We start from the raw sequence: 15,608 nt of genomic DNA on the forward strand, positions 1-15,608 counted from the left end.
GGGAGAGGGAGACAATTAAGTTTATTTTTATCCTGCTTAAATTAAAAAAGTTTCCCCTAGCTTTTTGAGATAATTGACATACAACATTGTGTAAGTATAAGGGGCACAATGTGCTGATTAGATACATTTATATTGCAACATGATTGCCACCACAGCATTAGCTAACATGCTTATCCTTGAGTCTGTGGGTCATTTCAAAAATCCATTTTGTATATGTATATATGCAGTATACTGTTATCCTTAGGAGAGTTCAAGTAAGTACTTCTGTGTTTAAAGGAAGAGTGGACATCAGGCTCATAAACAAGATGGGGTGTTGTTTCTGCTAGCTTTGCTGTGGATAAGTTATTTCTGCATTTCAACTTCTTCATACTTGAAAGTGTTGCATTTCACTTGTGCATTCAATAAGGTAGACATTAGTCATGTATGATGATTTAGGTTTAAATTAAAATTTCAGGGGTGCCTGGGTGGCTCGGTCAGTTGAGTGTCTGACTTTAGCTCAGGGCATGATCTTGTGTTTTGTGAGTTCGAGTCCTGCATTGGGCTCGCTGCTGTCAGCTGTCAATGGAGCCTGCTTTAGATCCTCTGTCTCCCTCTTTCTCTGCCCCTCCCTTGCTCACATGTGAGCTCTCTTTCTCTCTCAAAAACAAATAAAACATTTAAAAATAATTAATTACAAATGCAGTGTTTCATCTGCGCTAGCCACTTTTCTGGTGCTTGGTAGTCACATGGGGTTAGCTTCTGTATTGGATCCTGAAAATTGTAGAGTATTTCCATTATCATAGTAATTTCTTCAACAAATAGATTTTTTGCTCCCGTTTTTTTTTTTTTTTTTTTTAAATATGGAATGCTTCATGAATTTGCGTGTCATCTTGTGCAGGGGCCGTGCTAATCTTTGCATCATTCCAGTTTTAGTATGTGTGCTGCTGGAGCGAGCACAGTGCCACGGGGTTTCCATCTAACTGGTGTTAAGTATAGCGTCTGACTGTGGGGCCCCTCGCACAGGGCATGCTCTGAGATGCCAGAGTGCAGGTGCAATCTTGGTGGGACACGAGCCCCCTCGGAGACGCCTGGGCTTTGCTGGCCACACAGTGTGCCTGAGGCACCTCCTGCGGTGCAGGCCACGTTGGACTGCTTGGAGTTCCATGTTTAAAACTCGTTATCAATGGCCTCTAGTGCTGCTTCATTAAGAGAAGTACAATTAAAAACACTGTTCTTCGAGAAATAGTTTTTTTAAATTATTTTTTAAATATAAGTTGGTCAAGTTGGTTTCCATATGACACCCAGTGCTCATCCCAACAAGTGCCCTCCTCCATGCCCATCACCCTTTAGAAACAGTTTCTAAATTCACAGGAACACTGTCCTCTGTGGCCAAAATTACTTTTTGATTTGGTTTCTGTTTTACTTCTCTTGTTTTTAATACGGCTCCCTCTTTTCAAATCCAGTGTGTCAAGGAAGGACTTTAGCTTCTTTCTCTTTTGCTAGGACCGTCTCCTGGGTGCCTTAGTCTCTCTTGGATGCATGCACGGGATTAGCCTTACGTCCAGAGGTTCAAACTGATTCCTTTAAAATATGGCTAAGATCCCAGGTGTTTCTTCATCTCACCCAGATATGTTAGTTCCTTCCCTCTTCCTGGGTTGAAAATCAGTTGGCTTCAATTGAGAAGGAAGCTCCTCACAGCCTTTGAGAACCAACTAGAAGTTCTGTGTCCTGGGCCAGGTGAGGCCCTAGGTGCCCAGGCTTATCAGAAGACCAGTGTGATGCTTCTAAGGTTTGGGCTGGCAATGTGGCTTCCACTTGAGTGTAGCAGCGCCTGGGAGGTGGAAGGTAGATCGAGCGCCAGGATCGAGCCGGCGTCTGGCTGGGCTACTCTGCTCCACCCCCTTTTACTCTGTGTAAATGATATTGACCCCAGGTGACTGGTTTTGTCCGATTGCTGCTGCTGCCATTTTCACCTTCCCGAGCCTCAGTTTCCTTCCAGAGCTGTTGTGAGCAATAATAATGCGATTTGGCCGGTGCCAGGTGTGCTGAGTAAGGTACTGAGGGGTGGAGGGTACAGGAAAAGGGTGTTTCTCCTGTAGAAGCACGGAGTATTCTGGTCAGTCCCGCCTGATCCTTGACCTGGGGCGTCCCTATGCTTCTCATCTAGGCTGGGGACCCGGATGTGCCAGTATGTCAGATGTCCCTGGTTAGATCTAATAGGTCGGAGGCCCAGGGGACTTTCCAGCTGTGTCGGGTGTGAGTTACAGCCTACAAATACGGCTCTCTCCCTTGTGTTCTTTTCTCCTAGAAATCCCTTCCCTGCGATATATGCAAAGATGTCATCACTGCAGCTGGGGACATGCTGAAAAACAATGCCACCGAGGTGAGCTGCCATGAGTATGTGTGAGCAGTGTGAGCAGTGGCCGTGTGCACCCACTTCCTAAAAGAGCTGTGTGGTTTTGGGGGTCTAACAAGGAGTGGTCAAAGCCCGGATGGGAAGTAGTTTAGGTCTTGTGAGCCACATAACTTTTGTAACATAGTTATGTTTTTTTCTTTTTCCCCCAACCCTCATCCCTTAAAAATGTGAAAAAACCATCCTTAGCTACAGGCTATATGGAAACAGACTGTGGGCTCTAGCTTGCTGACCCCGGCGGCCTAGGTGTTCAATGCCCAGGCTTGATGGGAACTTTTGTATTGCTGGTCGCTACCTGTAGGTCTGTTTTGGCCATCTCTGGTTAGACGTCCCTGTGCTCAGGAGACTGCAGGTCAAGGCGGTTGTATTTTGAGGGGTGTTTGCTCTTGGCCTGTTTGTCTGATGGAGCTACGGCTGCCCGCTGGCCCTCTCCCAAGGCTCTTCCCCTTCCCTGAAGCTGCCGTTTCCTGTGGGTGGGGTGTGGGGAGGGCAGCTGTGCTTGAAGCCATCTGCAGAGCAGATGCACATCCTGACCTGGACCCTGTCTGTTTCCCTTTAGCAAGAGATCCTCGTGTATTTGGAGAAGACCTGTGACTGGCTGCCTAACCCGAACTTGTCTGCCTCGTGCAAGGAGATGGTCGACACCTACCTCCCAGTCATCCTGGACATGATTAAAGGACAGATGGTACATGGTGGAGAGTAGAGTCGTGAGGGCACTTCCGGGGCCTGGGGAGGTGCCAGGCCAGAATAGAGTGGTTAGAGTGGAAAGTCTTTTCATGGATTTGCCCCTAGCTTGTTCCTACTGTTCTGACTTCCAAGAGGGCTTGGGCCCAGTGGAACACTCTGCTTGTAACTTTCAAGGGTTGGGATGGGTGCAGGAAATGGGAACTTGCAGAGTACAGAAGGAATTGTAAACTGGTCACACTGATGTGTGCCCATTGGTAACTTGTGTCAGATCTTCAGCTCTCACTTTGAGTATGCAATTCATTTCATTTCTGTGATTTTTATCCCAAAGAGTAATTCAGGGAATGTCCTAGTGGGCTCTGCTTTCATTCAAATAAGCATCCACTCTGCATACACCATGTGCTTCCTGTTGGATTTTCAGCAGCAAACAAGGAGCCGGGTCTGTGGAATTTGGAAAGACCCTAAGAAAGAAGAGGTGCTCAAAAAATAGGGCCAGAGGGGTGGAAGGGTCCTGAGACTGGACCAAGGTTTCTGTGAGGATGGCAGGGGTCACACGGTACAAGGCCTTTTAGGCTCTATTTAAGGACTGCAAGTGCAGTAGGAAGCCCTTGGGAAGTTCAAGGAGAGGCAGAGGTGTGACACGGTCATAGGTGCCTCTTTAAAGGGTTTGGTCTGGGTCCCACCGGTTGGGAGTTGGAAGCAGGGAGGCTGGCGGGACAGTCTGGTGTGAGAGGTCAGAGAAGGTGGACAGAGGTGCATTCTGTCTCAGAGGAGAAAGGGACTGGACCTGCTGAGAGGAGGGACGGGGAGGAGTGAGGCATGCCCTCCGGGTTGCTGGCTGGAGCTGCTGGGGGGGCCGGGGGGCCATTTGCTAATGTGGGGATGGGGAGGGGAGCAGTGGTTTGACACACCTGTGAGTGGGGTGTGTGGGTGTGAACCAGTTCCCTAGGTGAGGATAGGACTCCGGCACCAGGTGGCAGTTTTGTCTTCCTCTGGGGAGACATTTCCAGCTGACTGATGGCTTTCCTCACAGAGCCACCCTGGGGAAGTGTGCTCCGCCCTCAACCTCTGCGAGTCCCTTCAAAAGCATCTGGCAGAACTGAATCACCAGAAACAGCTGGAGGCCAATAAGATCCCGGAACTGGATGCGGCTGAGGTGGTGGCTCCCTTCATGGCCAACATCCCTCTCCTCCTCTACCCTCAGGACGGCCCCCGCAGCGAGCCCCAGCCCCAGGTGAGACAGGAGGCCCTGTCTAAGGGGCCCGCCCTGCTGACTGGGAGAGGAGCCCTGAGAGGCGGGACGTGTGTGTTCTCTAGCTGGGGACATACTCCTTCATTTGATCTGCAGCAAGACAGCCACCTTTCAAACGGTTGTGTCATGGAGGTTCTGAGGGATTGGGGATATTTAAAGTATGCCAAGCCTTCCTCTCTGTTCCAATGAAATTTGATTGAAATCAATGTGCAATTGATTCTAAGCCTGTTGATAATTTCAGAGCCTGTAGAAACACAGAGCTGGAGTGCCAGGCTGGCTCAGTTGGGTGGAGCGTACTGCTCTTGATCTCGGGGTTTGTGAGTTCGAGTCCCACATTGGTTGTAGACATTACTTAAAAAAAAAAAAAAGAACTTTTAAAAACCCACAACTGTTCAGGAAGTCACTGCCTGGTGCTGTGGTTGTGAACACATAGGACAGTTCCTTGGGAATTTGAATCCTCTTACTTATCATAGTAGCATGCAGTGTTTGCAGCCTGACACCCACTCCCAACTGCCCATCAACCCCTGTCTCTGTAGGCTGGTGGGGACGTTTGCCAGGACTGTATCCAGATGGTGACTGACATCCAGAATGCTGTCAGGAACAACGCCACCTTTGTGGAGGCCTTGGTGAACCATGCCAAGGAGCAGTGCGACCTCCTGGGGCCTGGCATGTCTGACATGGTGAGCCTTATCTCCTCATGCATGGGAGGATGTTCTGGGCTCTGGAGATAGGAGTGGGGGAGCCAAGAAAAAGTCCATTCTTGACTTACCATTTTAAGTTCCAGCCCCGCGGCTTTGAGGAAGAGATTGTTTAGACAATTCTTGTTTTCCTTTTTCCCAGAAAAGCCTCTGGAATAGTTGGTAGGTACTTAAGTACTTTGTTGGTTAGTTAAATTTGTGTACCTAACAAAACACTTGGAATGAGACAGCATAAGGAGACCACTTTCGTGAAGAATTTTTTCTCCTCCCCGTCACCGTATGTGTAAGGAACAACATTAGAATCCTTTATGACCCTGGTTTTAGAAGCCTGGCTGTGGTGTATTCCGAGCTGGAGGTGTGCCTTCCCCACAGCCAATGGCTTGTTGTCCCTGGGAAGCCATGCAGCTGGCTTGCAGGAAATCCACCTGGGATGCCTTCCTTAGCTTGCTGCATGTTAGTCCGGCAGGCTGAGAAACTCAATTTAGATTCTTAAAGGGTTTCATTTCTTGGACCCTGTTCACATTAACCACATTCCTATGACCTCGACAAGTAAAGCCAAAATGCTAGTTTTGTATCCAGCAACTGAAAAGCCCTTAGGGAAGCTGGTTGTAATAACTCCCTGGGTCTAGGATCTAGAGCAGCCTTCCTGGGTAGGAATGACTGGTTCTGGGAGCTCTGGGTTCTTTTCTGTTGGGAGTCTTTTGGCCTCATTGAAGTATCTTTGCATATCACAGTCTTACTTGGCTTCTCCAGTCCAACCCTGTGTGAGGGGCTGCCCTGTTTCCCTTGGTTTTCTCACTGTGGAGGCACCCCAGTGTGACCAGAGCTATTCTAGGAAGGTCTACAGGAAATAACTAGATGTGTATGAAAGTAGGTGTGCTGAAAATCGTTATAACTTAATTCTCCTGGGTTTTACCTTTAGAATCTTGCTGGGGAATGTGTGAATGGTTTGAAAAGTCATTTTACGTTCGTAGTGGCGTGTCTGGTAGCCACGTTCAGAATTGCACCTGAGTACTTGCTCTGAGACCTTGGGGCAATTTGGGCTGTAGAAGGAGATCGGAGGACCTTTTCTCTAAGGGCCTTTGGGACACATTTTCAAAACCCCTCTTGCACACCTTTTCCCATAACATACAAGGTAAGCAAACAGCCATTTTTATATCAGACGTGTGTAAGACGGCTCTACTCTTGGAAACTTGCTTCATAGTTACCTGTTGACCTTGTTGGAAATGCTGGGGTTTTGCTGTGTTATTGCCGCAGGTAGCGTCACTGACCACCTGTTTGTCTCTCCCTAGTGCAAGAACTACATCAACCAGTATTCTGACATTGCTGTCCAGATGATGATGCACATGGTAGGTGGCAGGGGAGGCCCCCTGTGAGCATTCTTTGTCTCTAACTCTGTGATTCCCAGGATTTTGAAAATTACATGGTTTAGTTTCCCTTTTCCCCTTCAGATAATGAATTGGGTCAAAACGAACCTTCTTCAACCAGCAGATTCTCTACCTGCAACCCAGTACTCCCTCCCCTTTACCTTCTGCAGCCAGGGAAAAGGCTGAGGCACCTCAGCCCCCGGGACTGCCCTGGTGGCTTCCTGGTGATTTGTTTGCCTGTTCGTACGTGAGCTGGCCATCAGATTTCTGGTATCTGCCTTTCACCCTGGGGCCGGTGGGAAGAGTCTGCTCCCGTAGCTACGAGGCAGCTGGAGTTGGCGGGTGGGGGAATCCCGCCCCCCCACAGCTGGTCCTGCACTCTGCAGCAGTGTTAGCTGTGGCTGCTGCCTCACCTCCTAACTCCTGCACCTGCTTCTGATGCTTCTGGGCGGTTTGGGCATCCCTCCATTACTAGAGGTAGAGAATCCTGAGCGTGCACGGGAGCTAGCTAGCTCCATGCAGAGAACTGTTGTCCGAATCAGGGTGGTGGTATTCTTAAATTGGCAGCATGCCCTGGCTTCCTGAGAGCTAAGCTGATGGAGTTGAGGGGATGGGTTGCACTTTCTCTCCATCCTACTGACTTTGTGTGGAGATTGACCCGTGGTCCTTGAGTTTGTTCTCCAACCAGGGGTCAGCAAACTGTGGCCCACCATGTGTTTTTGTAAAGTTCTGCCGGACACAGTGATGCGCATCCCATTTTGTGCGGCAACAACAGGGTGGAATAGTTGAGTCCTCACCGCCTGGAACGCGTCCAAAATTGGCTCTGCGGCCCTGCGGTAATTGCTCAGGGGCTCTGTTCAGGCACTGGGATTATGACAACATGCCTTGTTCTAAAATAGTTTTGAGAGGCAGCTCACAAAGATAGGAAATAAATAAGCCTTTGATTTGACTCGATCTGGTTAAGTGCTTCCTCATAGCTGACTGGAAAAATGTCCTCATGATAAAAATTTTACCGCATAGACATCTTTTGAAAGTATGGGTAATACTTCCCAAATCAAAAATCATTTGTGGTTTAAAAAAAATAGCAGTGGGGTCATATGGTTATATAGTGCTTCACACTTTATATTTGTGTGCTCAAAAATGTATTGGCCACTAAACATTCTGATACGAGATGATTTTTAAGTGGCTGCGTAACCTGTTGGGGGTAGAATATAATTTATGTAACCAGTCCCCTTCGGATGTTTAGGTTGCTTTGAGGTTTGCTTTTGGGATCAAGAGCGTGATGAGCACCCTTACAGTTAGATAGATAGGCTGATCCCAAGGCTCCCTCAGTACAGAGAACTAAAATGGGAGTTGCTGAATTAGGGGGTAAGGCTTTGGATCTGTTGCCGAATCGGCCTTCTAGCAGGGCATTTGGTGCCCTGAGGCCCAGGCGGCGGAGGGTGTGCTTCAGGACCCTGACCCCTCTGGGTGTATATTTCAGCACACGCCCCCGATGTGGGCACTCCTGTGTCTTGTCCCCTTCAGTGTTTACCACCTTGGGGGAAGGCCCTGCAGACCTGGGGGGCTGAGGAGAGCTCCTCATAACCTGGCATTTCCTGGGACCTGCCTTCCGGTGTGTTGAGCATGATTCGGTGTGGCGGGAGCATGGGGACGGTGTACACACGACTGGACATTGTGGTCTGTCCCTTGAGGGCCACAGTAGCTTTCAGGGCCGCCTGAAATAATAGGAACAAGGTAAGTTGCTGATTTGTGACAGCACGGTTTCCCTGAACTTCTGGTGACACCCTTACAACCTTGGTTAACTGATGTTGTTTTAATTTTTTCTTAACTGTTGTGTCCTTTCCTTTCTCTTATTTTCATCTCCAATTTCCTGTTTTTTTTTCTTCTTTTTTTTTTTTTTTTTTGTTCAACAGCAGGATCAGGTATGTGATGGGGGATCTGCTTGTAGTAGTGGTCTGCTGCTGCTTGTAGTTAATTTTGCTGGTTTTTTTTTTTTTTAATGGCATGATCTGTGTTAATAACTAGGCTGGTGGGAGCTTCCGCATCTCTCCCCTGTGATTTGGAGGGGAGGGTCTCATCTCCCCTTCAGTGGGCCAGAAAAGGACTCCAGCAGGGCTTGGATTCTGGTTAAAAACCAGCTGGCCGTGTGCATGCCACCACTGCGGGATGACGTGGAACCATGGGTGACCCCGCAGATGCCTCAGTTTCCTAAATTGTAGGCCTGACTTCCAGTGGGATACCTTGGTTCTGTGATGACTGAGGGAGGATTGCATGTCTTCAGTCCTGTTTTTCTTCGCCCCAGAAATGCTTCTGCATGAGCAAATCATTTGCAAACAGTGAGCAGACTGTTTCCGTCTGTTGGATCCAGAGACTTGGAAATAATCTCTTGATTGTGGCTTCTGCCCCTCTGGGTGATGGGGTCCTGCAGATCCTAGAAGCATATTAGATGGCTCAAGAGCCAGGCTACTGGTGACATAATATGGGGACAGAGTCTCCAGACCAAAGTTACTGAGGCCGTACCTTCTTCTGAGCACGGCATCTCTCTGTAGGAATAAAGATTTTTCAAAGATATTTTGAAATCTAATGGGAGAGGACTTTTGCTTAAATACCTGCATTTTCACGGAGGCTGCCCCAGGGAGTTAGTAGAACAGAGCTCATCTGAAACAAAGCAGCCACACACCTCCTGAGTCTTGGTCTTTTTTTCAAAAAGCTTGCTGTGTCTTTGGCCCCATTCTCATTTCTCTACCCATTCTTAAAAGTGTGCCAAAGACAGGGTATTTAGGATACATTTCAGACTTCCCCAATCTTTCTTAATTCTGAAGACTTCTCGAAGCGAAAACAAGGTGACCGATAGCCACCGTCTAGCTCTTTTTGCCAAACAGCGCTCGTTTTAGCAGTCCTGTCCTGCTTTATATTCGGTGGTGGGAGGCAGACGCTGTCAGGCCCAGAGCCCATTGCTGGTTGCATTTGGTTCACACAGTATACAGAGTGTATGTAACTTTCCTCCCTCTTGGTTATCAACATTGTGAAATGGTCAAGATGTCCAAATTACAAGTCCCCTGTGGTTTGCTCTCTGGATGGGAACGGGGGTCCATCTGGAGCATCTGTGACCTGAAAGAATTGATTGCTCTGGGGCCTTGGGTTTTTGTGTGTACTGTGTTTGTGCAGTTGTGAAGATAGAATTGTGTTTAATTTTTTTTAGTGTTTATTTTTGAGAGAGAGCAAGTGAATGCGCACAAGTTGGGGAGAGGCAGAGGGAGAGAGAGGGAGGGAGACACAGAATCTACAGCAGGCTCCCAGCTCTGAGCTGTCTGTACAGAGCCCGCAAACTGTGAGATCATGACCTGAGCTGAAGTTGGTCAGCTTAACCAGCTGAGCCACCCAGGTGCCCAAGAATGCGGTTTCTAAAAAGCCAAGCATTTCTTCTGTAAATGGTCCTGCACTGAAAGATCAAGTGTGGGTTTATTTCCAGGATTTTTGGCTGTTAGTGTATGGGCACGGCGTTTCTTCCTCTAGAAGAACACGCAGCCCGTTTCCTACTGATAGTGAACCGGCTCGACCAAGAAACGAGTTCTAGAGCAGACCAGGTGTGCTTGGAGGAGGATCTGACTGCCTGCGAAAGGGAACAGGCACCAGAAGTGTCTCGCTTTCCTGGGCGCTCTCTGATTGGAGCAGGGACGTGGTTCTATCTGCTCTCCCCTCAGCTTTGCGTGGCTGCCTCCCTGCGTGAAGCTGGTGCATCCGCACTCGTGGGGGTCCCTTCAGATTTAATGAGGAATCCTGCCTGTTGGCAGTCAGGCTTGACGCTGTGACCAGGGTGCTCCCCCAGCACCTCAGCCTTTGTGTTTAGAGTGGAGCTGAGGGGTGCAGGCCCGCATCTGACTGCTCTTTCTGTGCCTTCTTTAGCAACCCAGGGAGATCTGTGACCTGGTTGGGTTCTGTGACCAGGTGAAGGAGATGCCCATGCAGACTCTAGTCCCTGCCAAAGTGGTCTCCGAGAACGTCATCCCTGCGTTGGAGCTGGTGGAGCCCATTAAGGTATCCGCTGTCACGGTCTTGTACCAGCCGGAGCTGTGTGATGCCCAGGCCACGCCACATTGTACCACGTTCTGTGGGGCATGTGCTTTTTTGGTTCCCTGTTTGGCTGCTAAAGGTGTTTGAGTTTGAGGCCGTTCGTTAGTTTATGGCGTCCCTGTACTAGTGCAGCACCCCCCTCCCAGGCCCGAGTGCATTTGTTTCTTTAGTTACAAACCCGAGGGTTTCACGGGGTCAGCCTGCACCTGTAGCACGTCTGACCTTTTCTAGTATGTCTGTGCCCCTCCACCCTGCCCCCCTGTCGCCGCAGTGCAAACCCAGTATTCCCAGAACACCCCAGGGCTCATGCAGAAGCTTCGCGGCGTGCTGCCTTGCACGCATGGGTGTCTTTGCCTTGTTTCCCCCGCACCCTTCATGTGGTAAAGATCACCGTGTTCCAAAATCAGCTTTATTCATCACTTGCTACGGGTCCGGCAGGGTGTTAGAGATGGAGTCCCGGAACCGTTGACCTGGAGTGGTGAACAGAATTGTCCTGGTGTTCATCCTGACGGGTCTGGGCCACGTGACATTTTATCACATGGCACGCGCACGCACTTATTCCAGAAGTGGCCGTGTCGCTTGACCTTTGCGTGTCTCGTCTCCCCCTTGGTCCCCTCTCAGCATGTGCAGCGTGTGGACCGTGGGTTTCAGAGGTCACATGGGGCTGGAGAAGCACTTCCACCTGCCCTGTCTTGCTGACCGGATTACTGGCCGGAAAAAATAAAGGGGAGTTACAGCGTGTATTCTGGCTACATGTGGCTACACGTTTAAATAAAAGCCGTTCCTTGTTTACCCTCGCCATAATCCACGCGCTCAGTAGACCTTTGTGGCTCATGCTGCCCTGCCGGACAGCAGAGGTGGAGACTGTTACTCCTGCCACAGAAAGCTCTAGTTGGGCAGATTACTTTATTTAAGACATGCTGTAGGAAAGCAGTCTCAGTTCTAATGAGACTTGATACTCAAGAGCAGCCCTGAAATGTGTTGAAAGCTTTGTCTTCTAAACAGTAGACAGGAAGTGAGTCCTCACTTGCCTGCTGTCCTATTCCCCTTCCCCAAATGACTGCGGAATGATGAAATGATTGTGACCAGATACATCACGTGGACAACTCTTTGGGGTCAGGGGATGGTTTCACTGTCTCCTGAAGTATGAATTCTTGGTTTTGGGTGCAGGGGGTGCGTGGCGGGATGGAGGACTGTGTGAAGGGATGGGTCTCCTGCCATGTAAAACCAGCAGGGACGGGACTCGGACATTGGGAAGAAGCCACCTTTGGGGTGACAGTCTCTTGTCCCTGCCCACAGGGTGTCCCTTTCCCTTTAGAGCAGCGGGGCCCAGGGGTGAGGCGAGGGTCTCGGCATTCAAGTGCTCTCCTGCCCTTTCAGGAGAAGGACATGGTCCAGGCGAAGGCTAGTGTGAACTGCGAGTTGTGTGAGTACGTGGTGAAGGAGCTGGTCAAGCTGATTGACAACAACAGGACCGAGGTATGTGCGTTTCCAGAATGCTAGAGTGCCCCCGTTGCCCAGTGGCAGAACCGGCAGAGGGGTGGACTTGGCCCTGGCTGGCCCTGGACACAGTCCCCCCGGTGTCTGCATACCTGCTGGCTGCCAGTGGGCCCCTCTGGGCCGGGGTCGGGCCTGTTTCAGAAGTCTGGTCTTTCTGGGGAGGAGTCCACACCTTGCTGGCGGCTGGTTTCCCGGATCATGTTAGCATTTTGAGAATCTTTCCCAGACCTGTGCAGCCTCTCATCTTCTAATAATGATCCTCTTGTTCCATGTTTCAGGAAGAAATAATTCACGCTTTGGATGAGGTGTGCTCAAAATTGCCCACATCCTTATCTGAAGAGTGTCAAGAGATGGTGGAAACTTACGGCAGGTCCATCCTGTCCATCCTCATGCGGGAAGAGAGCCCCAAACTGGTGTGCAGCCTGCTCCATCTCTGCTCCAGCCAGGGGCCGCCCGTGCCACCCGGTGAGCAGGGGGAGGCTGTGGCTGGCTGGCCCCTGCGGCGGGGAAGGGCCCGGCCCGTACTGAGCCTGTGCTCCTGTGTGTAGTACGCGTGACTCAGCCGCGGGACGGTGGCTTCTGTGAGGTATGCAAGAAGCTGGTAAGCTACTTGGACCACAACCTGGAGAAGAACAGCACGAAGCAGGAGATCCTGGCTGCTCTGGAGAAAGGCTGCAGTTTCCTGCCTGACCCGTACCAGAAGCAGGTATGCCCTGAGCTGCTCCAGGCCAGTGTCAGAACCTGCCTGGAGTGAGCAGAGGCTGGGGCGGCTCATCACTAGTACCCGTGCCTGAGGCTTTCAGCAGGAAGAGCTAGCCATTCCGTAGAGGCAGTCTGTCGGCTCAGGGGGACCCTTGGGGGGGAATAACAGGAGCAGGTGAGGTGAGGCTGAGTGTGGGTGCGTGGGGTATCCGGGAAGGGGGTCCTGGGTTGGCAGTGGCAGGAATTCTTTTGGAAGAACAACGTGTTGCGCCCCCACTCTGCGTGGACATCCCTGGACCTGGGTCTGTATCTGTGTTTATCTGACAGTGTGATCAGTTTGTGAGTGAGTATGAGCCCGTGCTGATCGAAATCCTGGTGGAGGTGATGGACCCTTCCTTCGTGTGCTTGGTAAGCTCCTCTGGGCGGCTCTGTATGGAAGGGCGCCTCGGAGATTCTGGCCGAGTCTCGGGCTGGGGGTGGGAGGACAGGCTGCTACGCCCACAGCACTTCACTCAGCAGCGCTGCCTTTTTGGAAGCACATGTCAGAGCTGATTCTAGCTGCTTCTAGAAGCTGATAATCTCTGGTTTTGGAAAGGATCAGTAGAGCAGATCTAATTCTTTCCTCCTCCTCTTGCCCTTTTTTCACCATGTAGAAAATTGGAGCCTGCCCCGCAGGCCGTAAGCCTCTCTTGGGGACTGAGAAGTGTGTCTGGGGCCCTAGCTACTGGTGCCAGAGCATGGAGGCGGCCACCCAGTGCAATGTGAGTAGCCGGGCAAGTGCTGTGCGGGCCTGCCTTGCCAGCTGGGCGGCTCCTATGACCATCCTGTATCAGTGGGCCGCTCTGCAGTTAGCTCTCTACCCTGCCTTCATGTCTGGGGGGCGGGTAACTGAGGCCCAGAGAAGCGCTTAGGCTGATCTGTCTTGGCCCCTCCCAGGCAGGAAGACTGCACTCTTGCCGGTGGGAAGGGCGGGGGTGTTCTTCAGTACTTTATGCTTCTGCTTGCCTGTTCTTGCCTTTAGTTCTCCTGTGACAGGGCCAGGGCCCCATTCACGTGAGGCCACTCCTCAGATTGCACAAGTCCTGTCCCTTGGGTCTGTCTTGAGCCTGGCCTGAATCTTCGCCCAAGGGCCGACGGTGGTTCTTGAATGGCCCTGAGAGCTGGCACCACCCAGGCGTTGGTGCTGTGGTGCCGTTGTGCTGGGGCAGCCGCCGGCGGTGCCCCACACCGCTCTCCTGGGTGGGGACGTGTGTGGACCAGTTGGTTACTTAACGCTCCTTTCTGCAGCTTTTTCTTCCTCAAGCGGGTTCCTCGTGACCAGTGGGGCATGACTGTGCTGGTATGGTTGCGTCAGTTAGGCGATGCCCGCCTCGGCCATGGCCACCTCCTTGCTCCACCAGGCCTGGTCTGCAGCACAGTCGGTAGAGGAGTAGGCTTTTGCTGCTATCCTGGGCAGATGTGCCCGAGGGGCCATTGTCCTGCAGGCCTAAGCTGGTGTGCCCCCTTGCGGGTGAGGGTGTGTGCCCCGGGGGCCTCCGTGCAGCCTGCTGAGGGCCAGGACTGTGTGTGGAAGTGGATGGAGGGGACCTGGGCCCTTTGTGCACGGGGACTCCTCTGGGAAACATGGCCAGTGCTTGTAGCCGCTGCCCTGGGCTTGCCTCGGGAGTCCCCAACCCTGGGGTGGATGCACTCCCCACTTTTCAGTGACGTGCTGTCTAGCTGACTTCAGACAAGATAATAGGTTCCATTTTTGGGTGATGTCTGATGCACTAATGGGCCGGGGTGGAATCTGTTGCGTGGAGACTAAACCCTGCTTCCTCTCTCCCGTCAGGCTGTCGAGCACTGCAAACGTCACGTGTGGAACTAGAGGGGATGTTCCTTCTTGGAGAAACTGCAGCATCTTTTCCTACTTGTGTGTGTGGGGCAGTGACCACACGGATCTGTTGACTCTGTTATGAATTAGGACCCCCTTTCCCTCCCCCCTTTCCCGCCTCCCAATTGTAGCACTGCTGTCAGCGGTGGAGGCGCTTTGCCCTCTGCCACCCGTAGCCGCTTCTGTGTTCCCTCCTTTGCCTGACCCGCTGAGGACGTCCTATGCGCCGGGGCTCTTTCAGCCTGACCTTGAGGCTCCCTGGAGGCAGCGGCAGGGGGTGTGGGTGCTGGCAGGAGCCTCCTCTCCATCCTCCCAGCCGGGGGCCTTGTTCTGGGCCCTCCCCCTACCCCCGTGGGGACCGCCCCTCTTCTGGGCTGACTGGCTGCTGTACACAGAAGCAAAACAAAGGCAGTTTTATGTGAAAGATGAGAGGCTCAGAATAATTAGGCGTAGTTTTCACTGTAGGGAGGATTGAGGAAGCAGCTGCTCAGAAGACCTGGCTGAGGCTTGGGTTTGCTGTTCCCCTGTCAACCTTCCATTCACCTTTCCTGTGTCTTTGCCGGTGAGGCCTTGTTTGGGGTTCTGTGGGTTTGGGTGGGAGGGGCAGCCCTGCCTGAATGTAATCTAGCTCCATGTGGAGATCCTGTGGGCCCGCTTTTGCGTGTGAGCATGGACGGTGGTGACCACCGCTTGCTTGCTTTTGTGTCTGCGTGGCCGTGGAAGCCTTGCTTTGTGTGTCTGTCCTGCTGCCCAGGGCCCACCCTTGGCTCTGGGCGTCCCAGCCCCTCCGCTCCAGCCCTCGTTTCCAGGATGTTCTTTCTGACCTTCAAATCAGTGTGGACGACAAGCTCCGAAGCCTTTGGCTTTCAGGTAGAGGGTCTGCTGGGCCTGCTGCCCAGGGGTCTTGGCTGCCTCCTCTCCCATTCGGCTTCTCTTTCCTACTTATAGTTGTCAGGAGACCGCAAGATACGCAGTTGCTATTAAATGGACTTAATGACTTTTTTGGTTTGTTTTGCACTAAAGTTTCTGTGATTTAATAATAAATAAAGTCTGTTAACCAGAC

General features: G+C 51.4%; 1 protein-coding gene and 1 non-coding gene across 7 annotated transcripts in view; one reads left to right on the forward strand and one right to left on the reverse strand.

The window, feature by feature from the left end:
• LOC120247575 (prosaposin) overlaps window positions 1-15,607 on the forward strand; it is a 33,283-nt gene extending 17,676 nt beyond the window's left edge. The window contains exons 3-15 of one of the 6 annotated variants that reach the window (XM_039255552.1): window positions 2,288-2,362; window positions 2,952-3,077; window positions 4,110-4,310; window positions 4,865-5,008; window positions 6,319-6,375; window positions 8,310-8,318; window positions 10,303-10,434; window positions 11,851-11,949; window positions 12,249-12,435; window positions 12,519-12,676; window positions 13,000-13,080; window positions 13,326-13,433; window positions 14,504-15,607. In XM_039255552.1, coding sequence (XP_039111483.1) covers window positions 2,288-2,362; window positions 2,952-3,077; window positions 4,110-4,310; window positions 4,865-5,008; window positions 6,319-6,375; window positions 8,310-8,318; window positions 10,303-10,434; window positions 11,851-11,949; window positions 12,249-12,435; window positions 12,519-12,676; window positions 13,000-13,080; window positions 13,326-13,433; window positions 14,504-14,539 — 1,413 coding nt within the window. In that variant the 3' untranslated portion in view covers window positions 14,540-15,607. The remainder of the gene's footprint in view (window positions 1-2,287; window positions 2,363-2,951; window positions 3,078-4,109; window positions 4,311-4,864; window positions 5,009-6,318; window positions 6,376-8,309; window positions 8,319-10,302; window positions 10,435-11,850; window positions 11,950-12,248; window positions 12,436-12,518; window positions 12,677-12,999; window positions 13,081-13,325; window positions 13,434-14,503) is intronic. The other 5 variants (XM_039255554.1, XM_039255553.1, XM_039255555.1 and 2 more) reach the window with 5 other exon arrangements.
• On the reverse strand, window positions 834-936 carry LOC120247589. The gene has a single exon (XR_005532360.1). It is a non-coding gene; the product is annotated as a U6 spliceosomal RNA (small nuclear RNA).
• Window position 15,608: the final 1 nt, after the last annotated feature.

The sequence above is a fragment of the Hyaena hyaena genome, unplaced genomic scaffold (assembly GCF_003009895.1).
Source record: "Hyaena hyaena isolate Hyena2069 unplaced genomic scaffold, ASM300989v1 scaffold_531, whole genome shotgun sequence".
Classification (NCBI taxonomy): domain Eukaryota; kingdom Metazoa; phylum Chordata; class Mammalia; order Carnivora; family Hyaenidae; genus Hyaena; species Hyaena hyaena.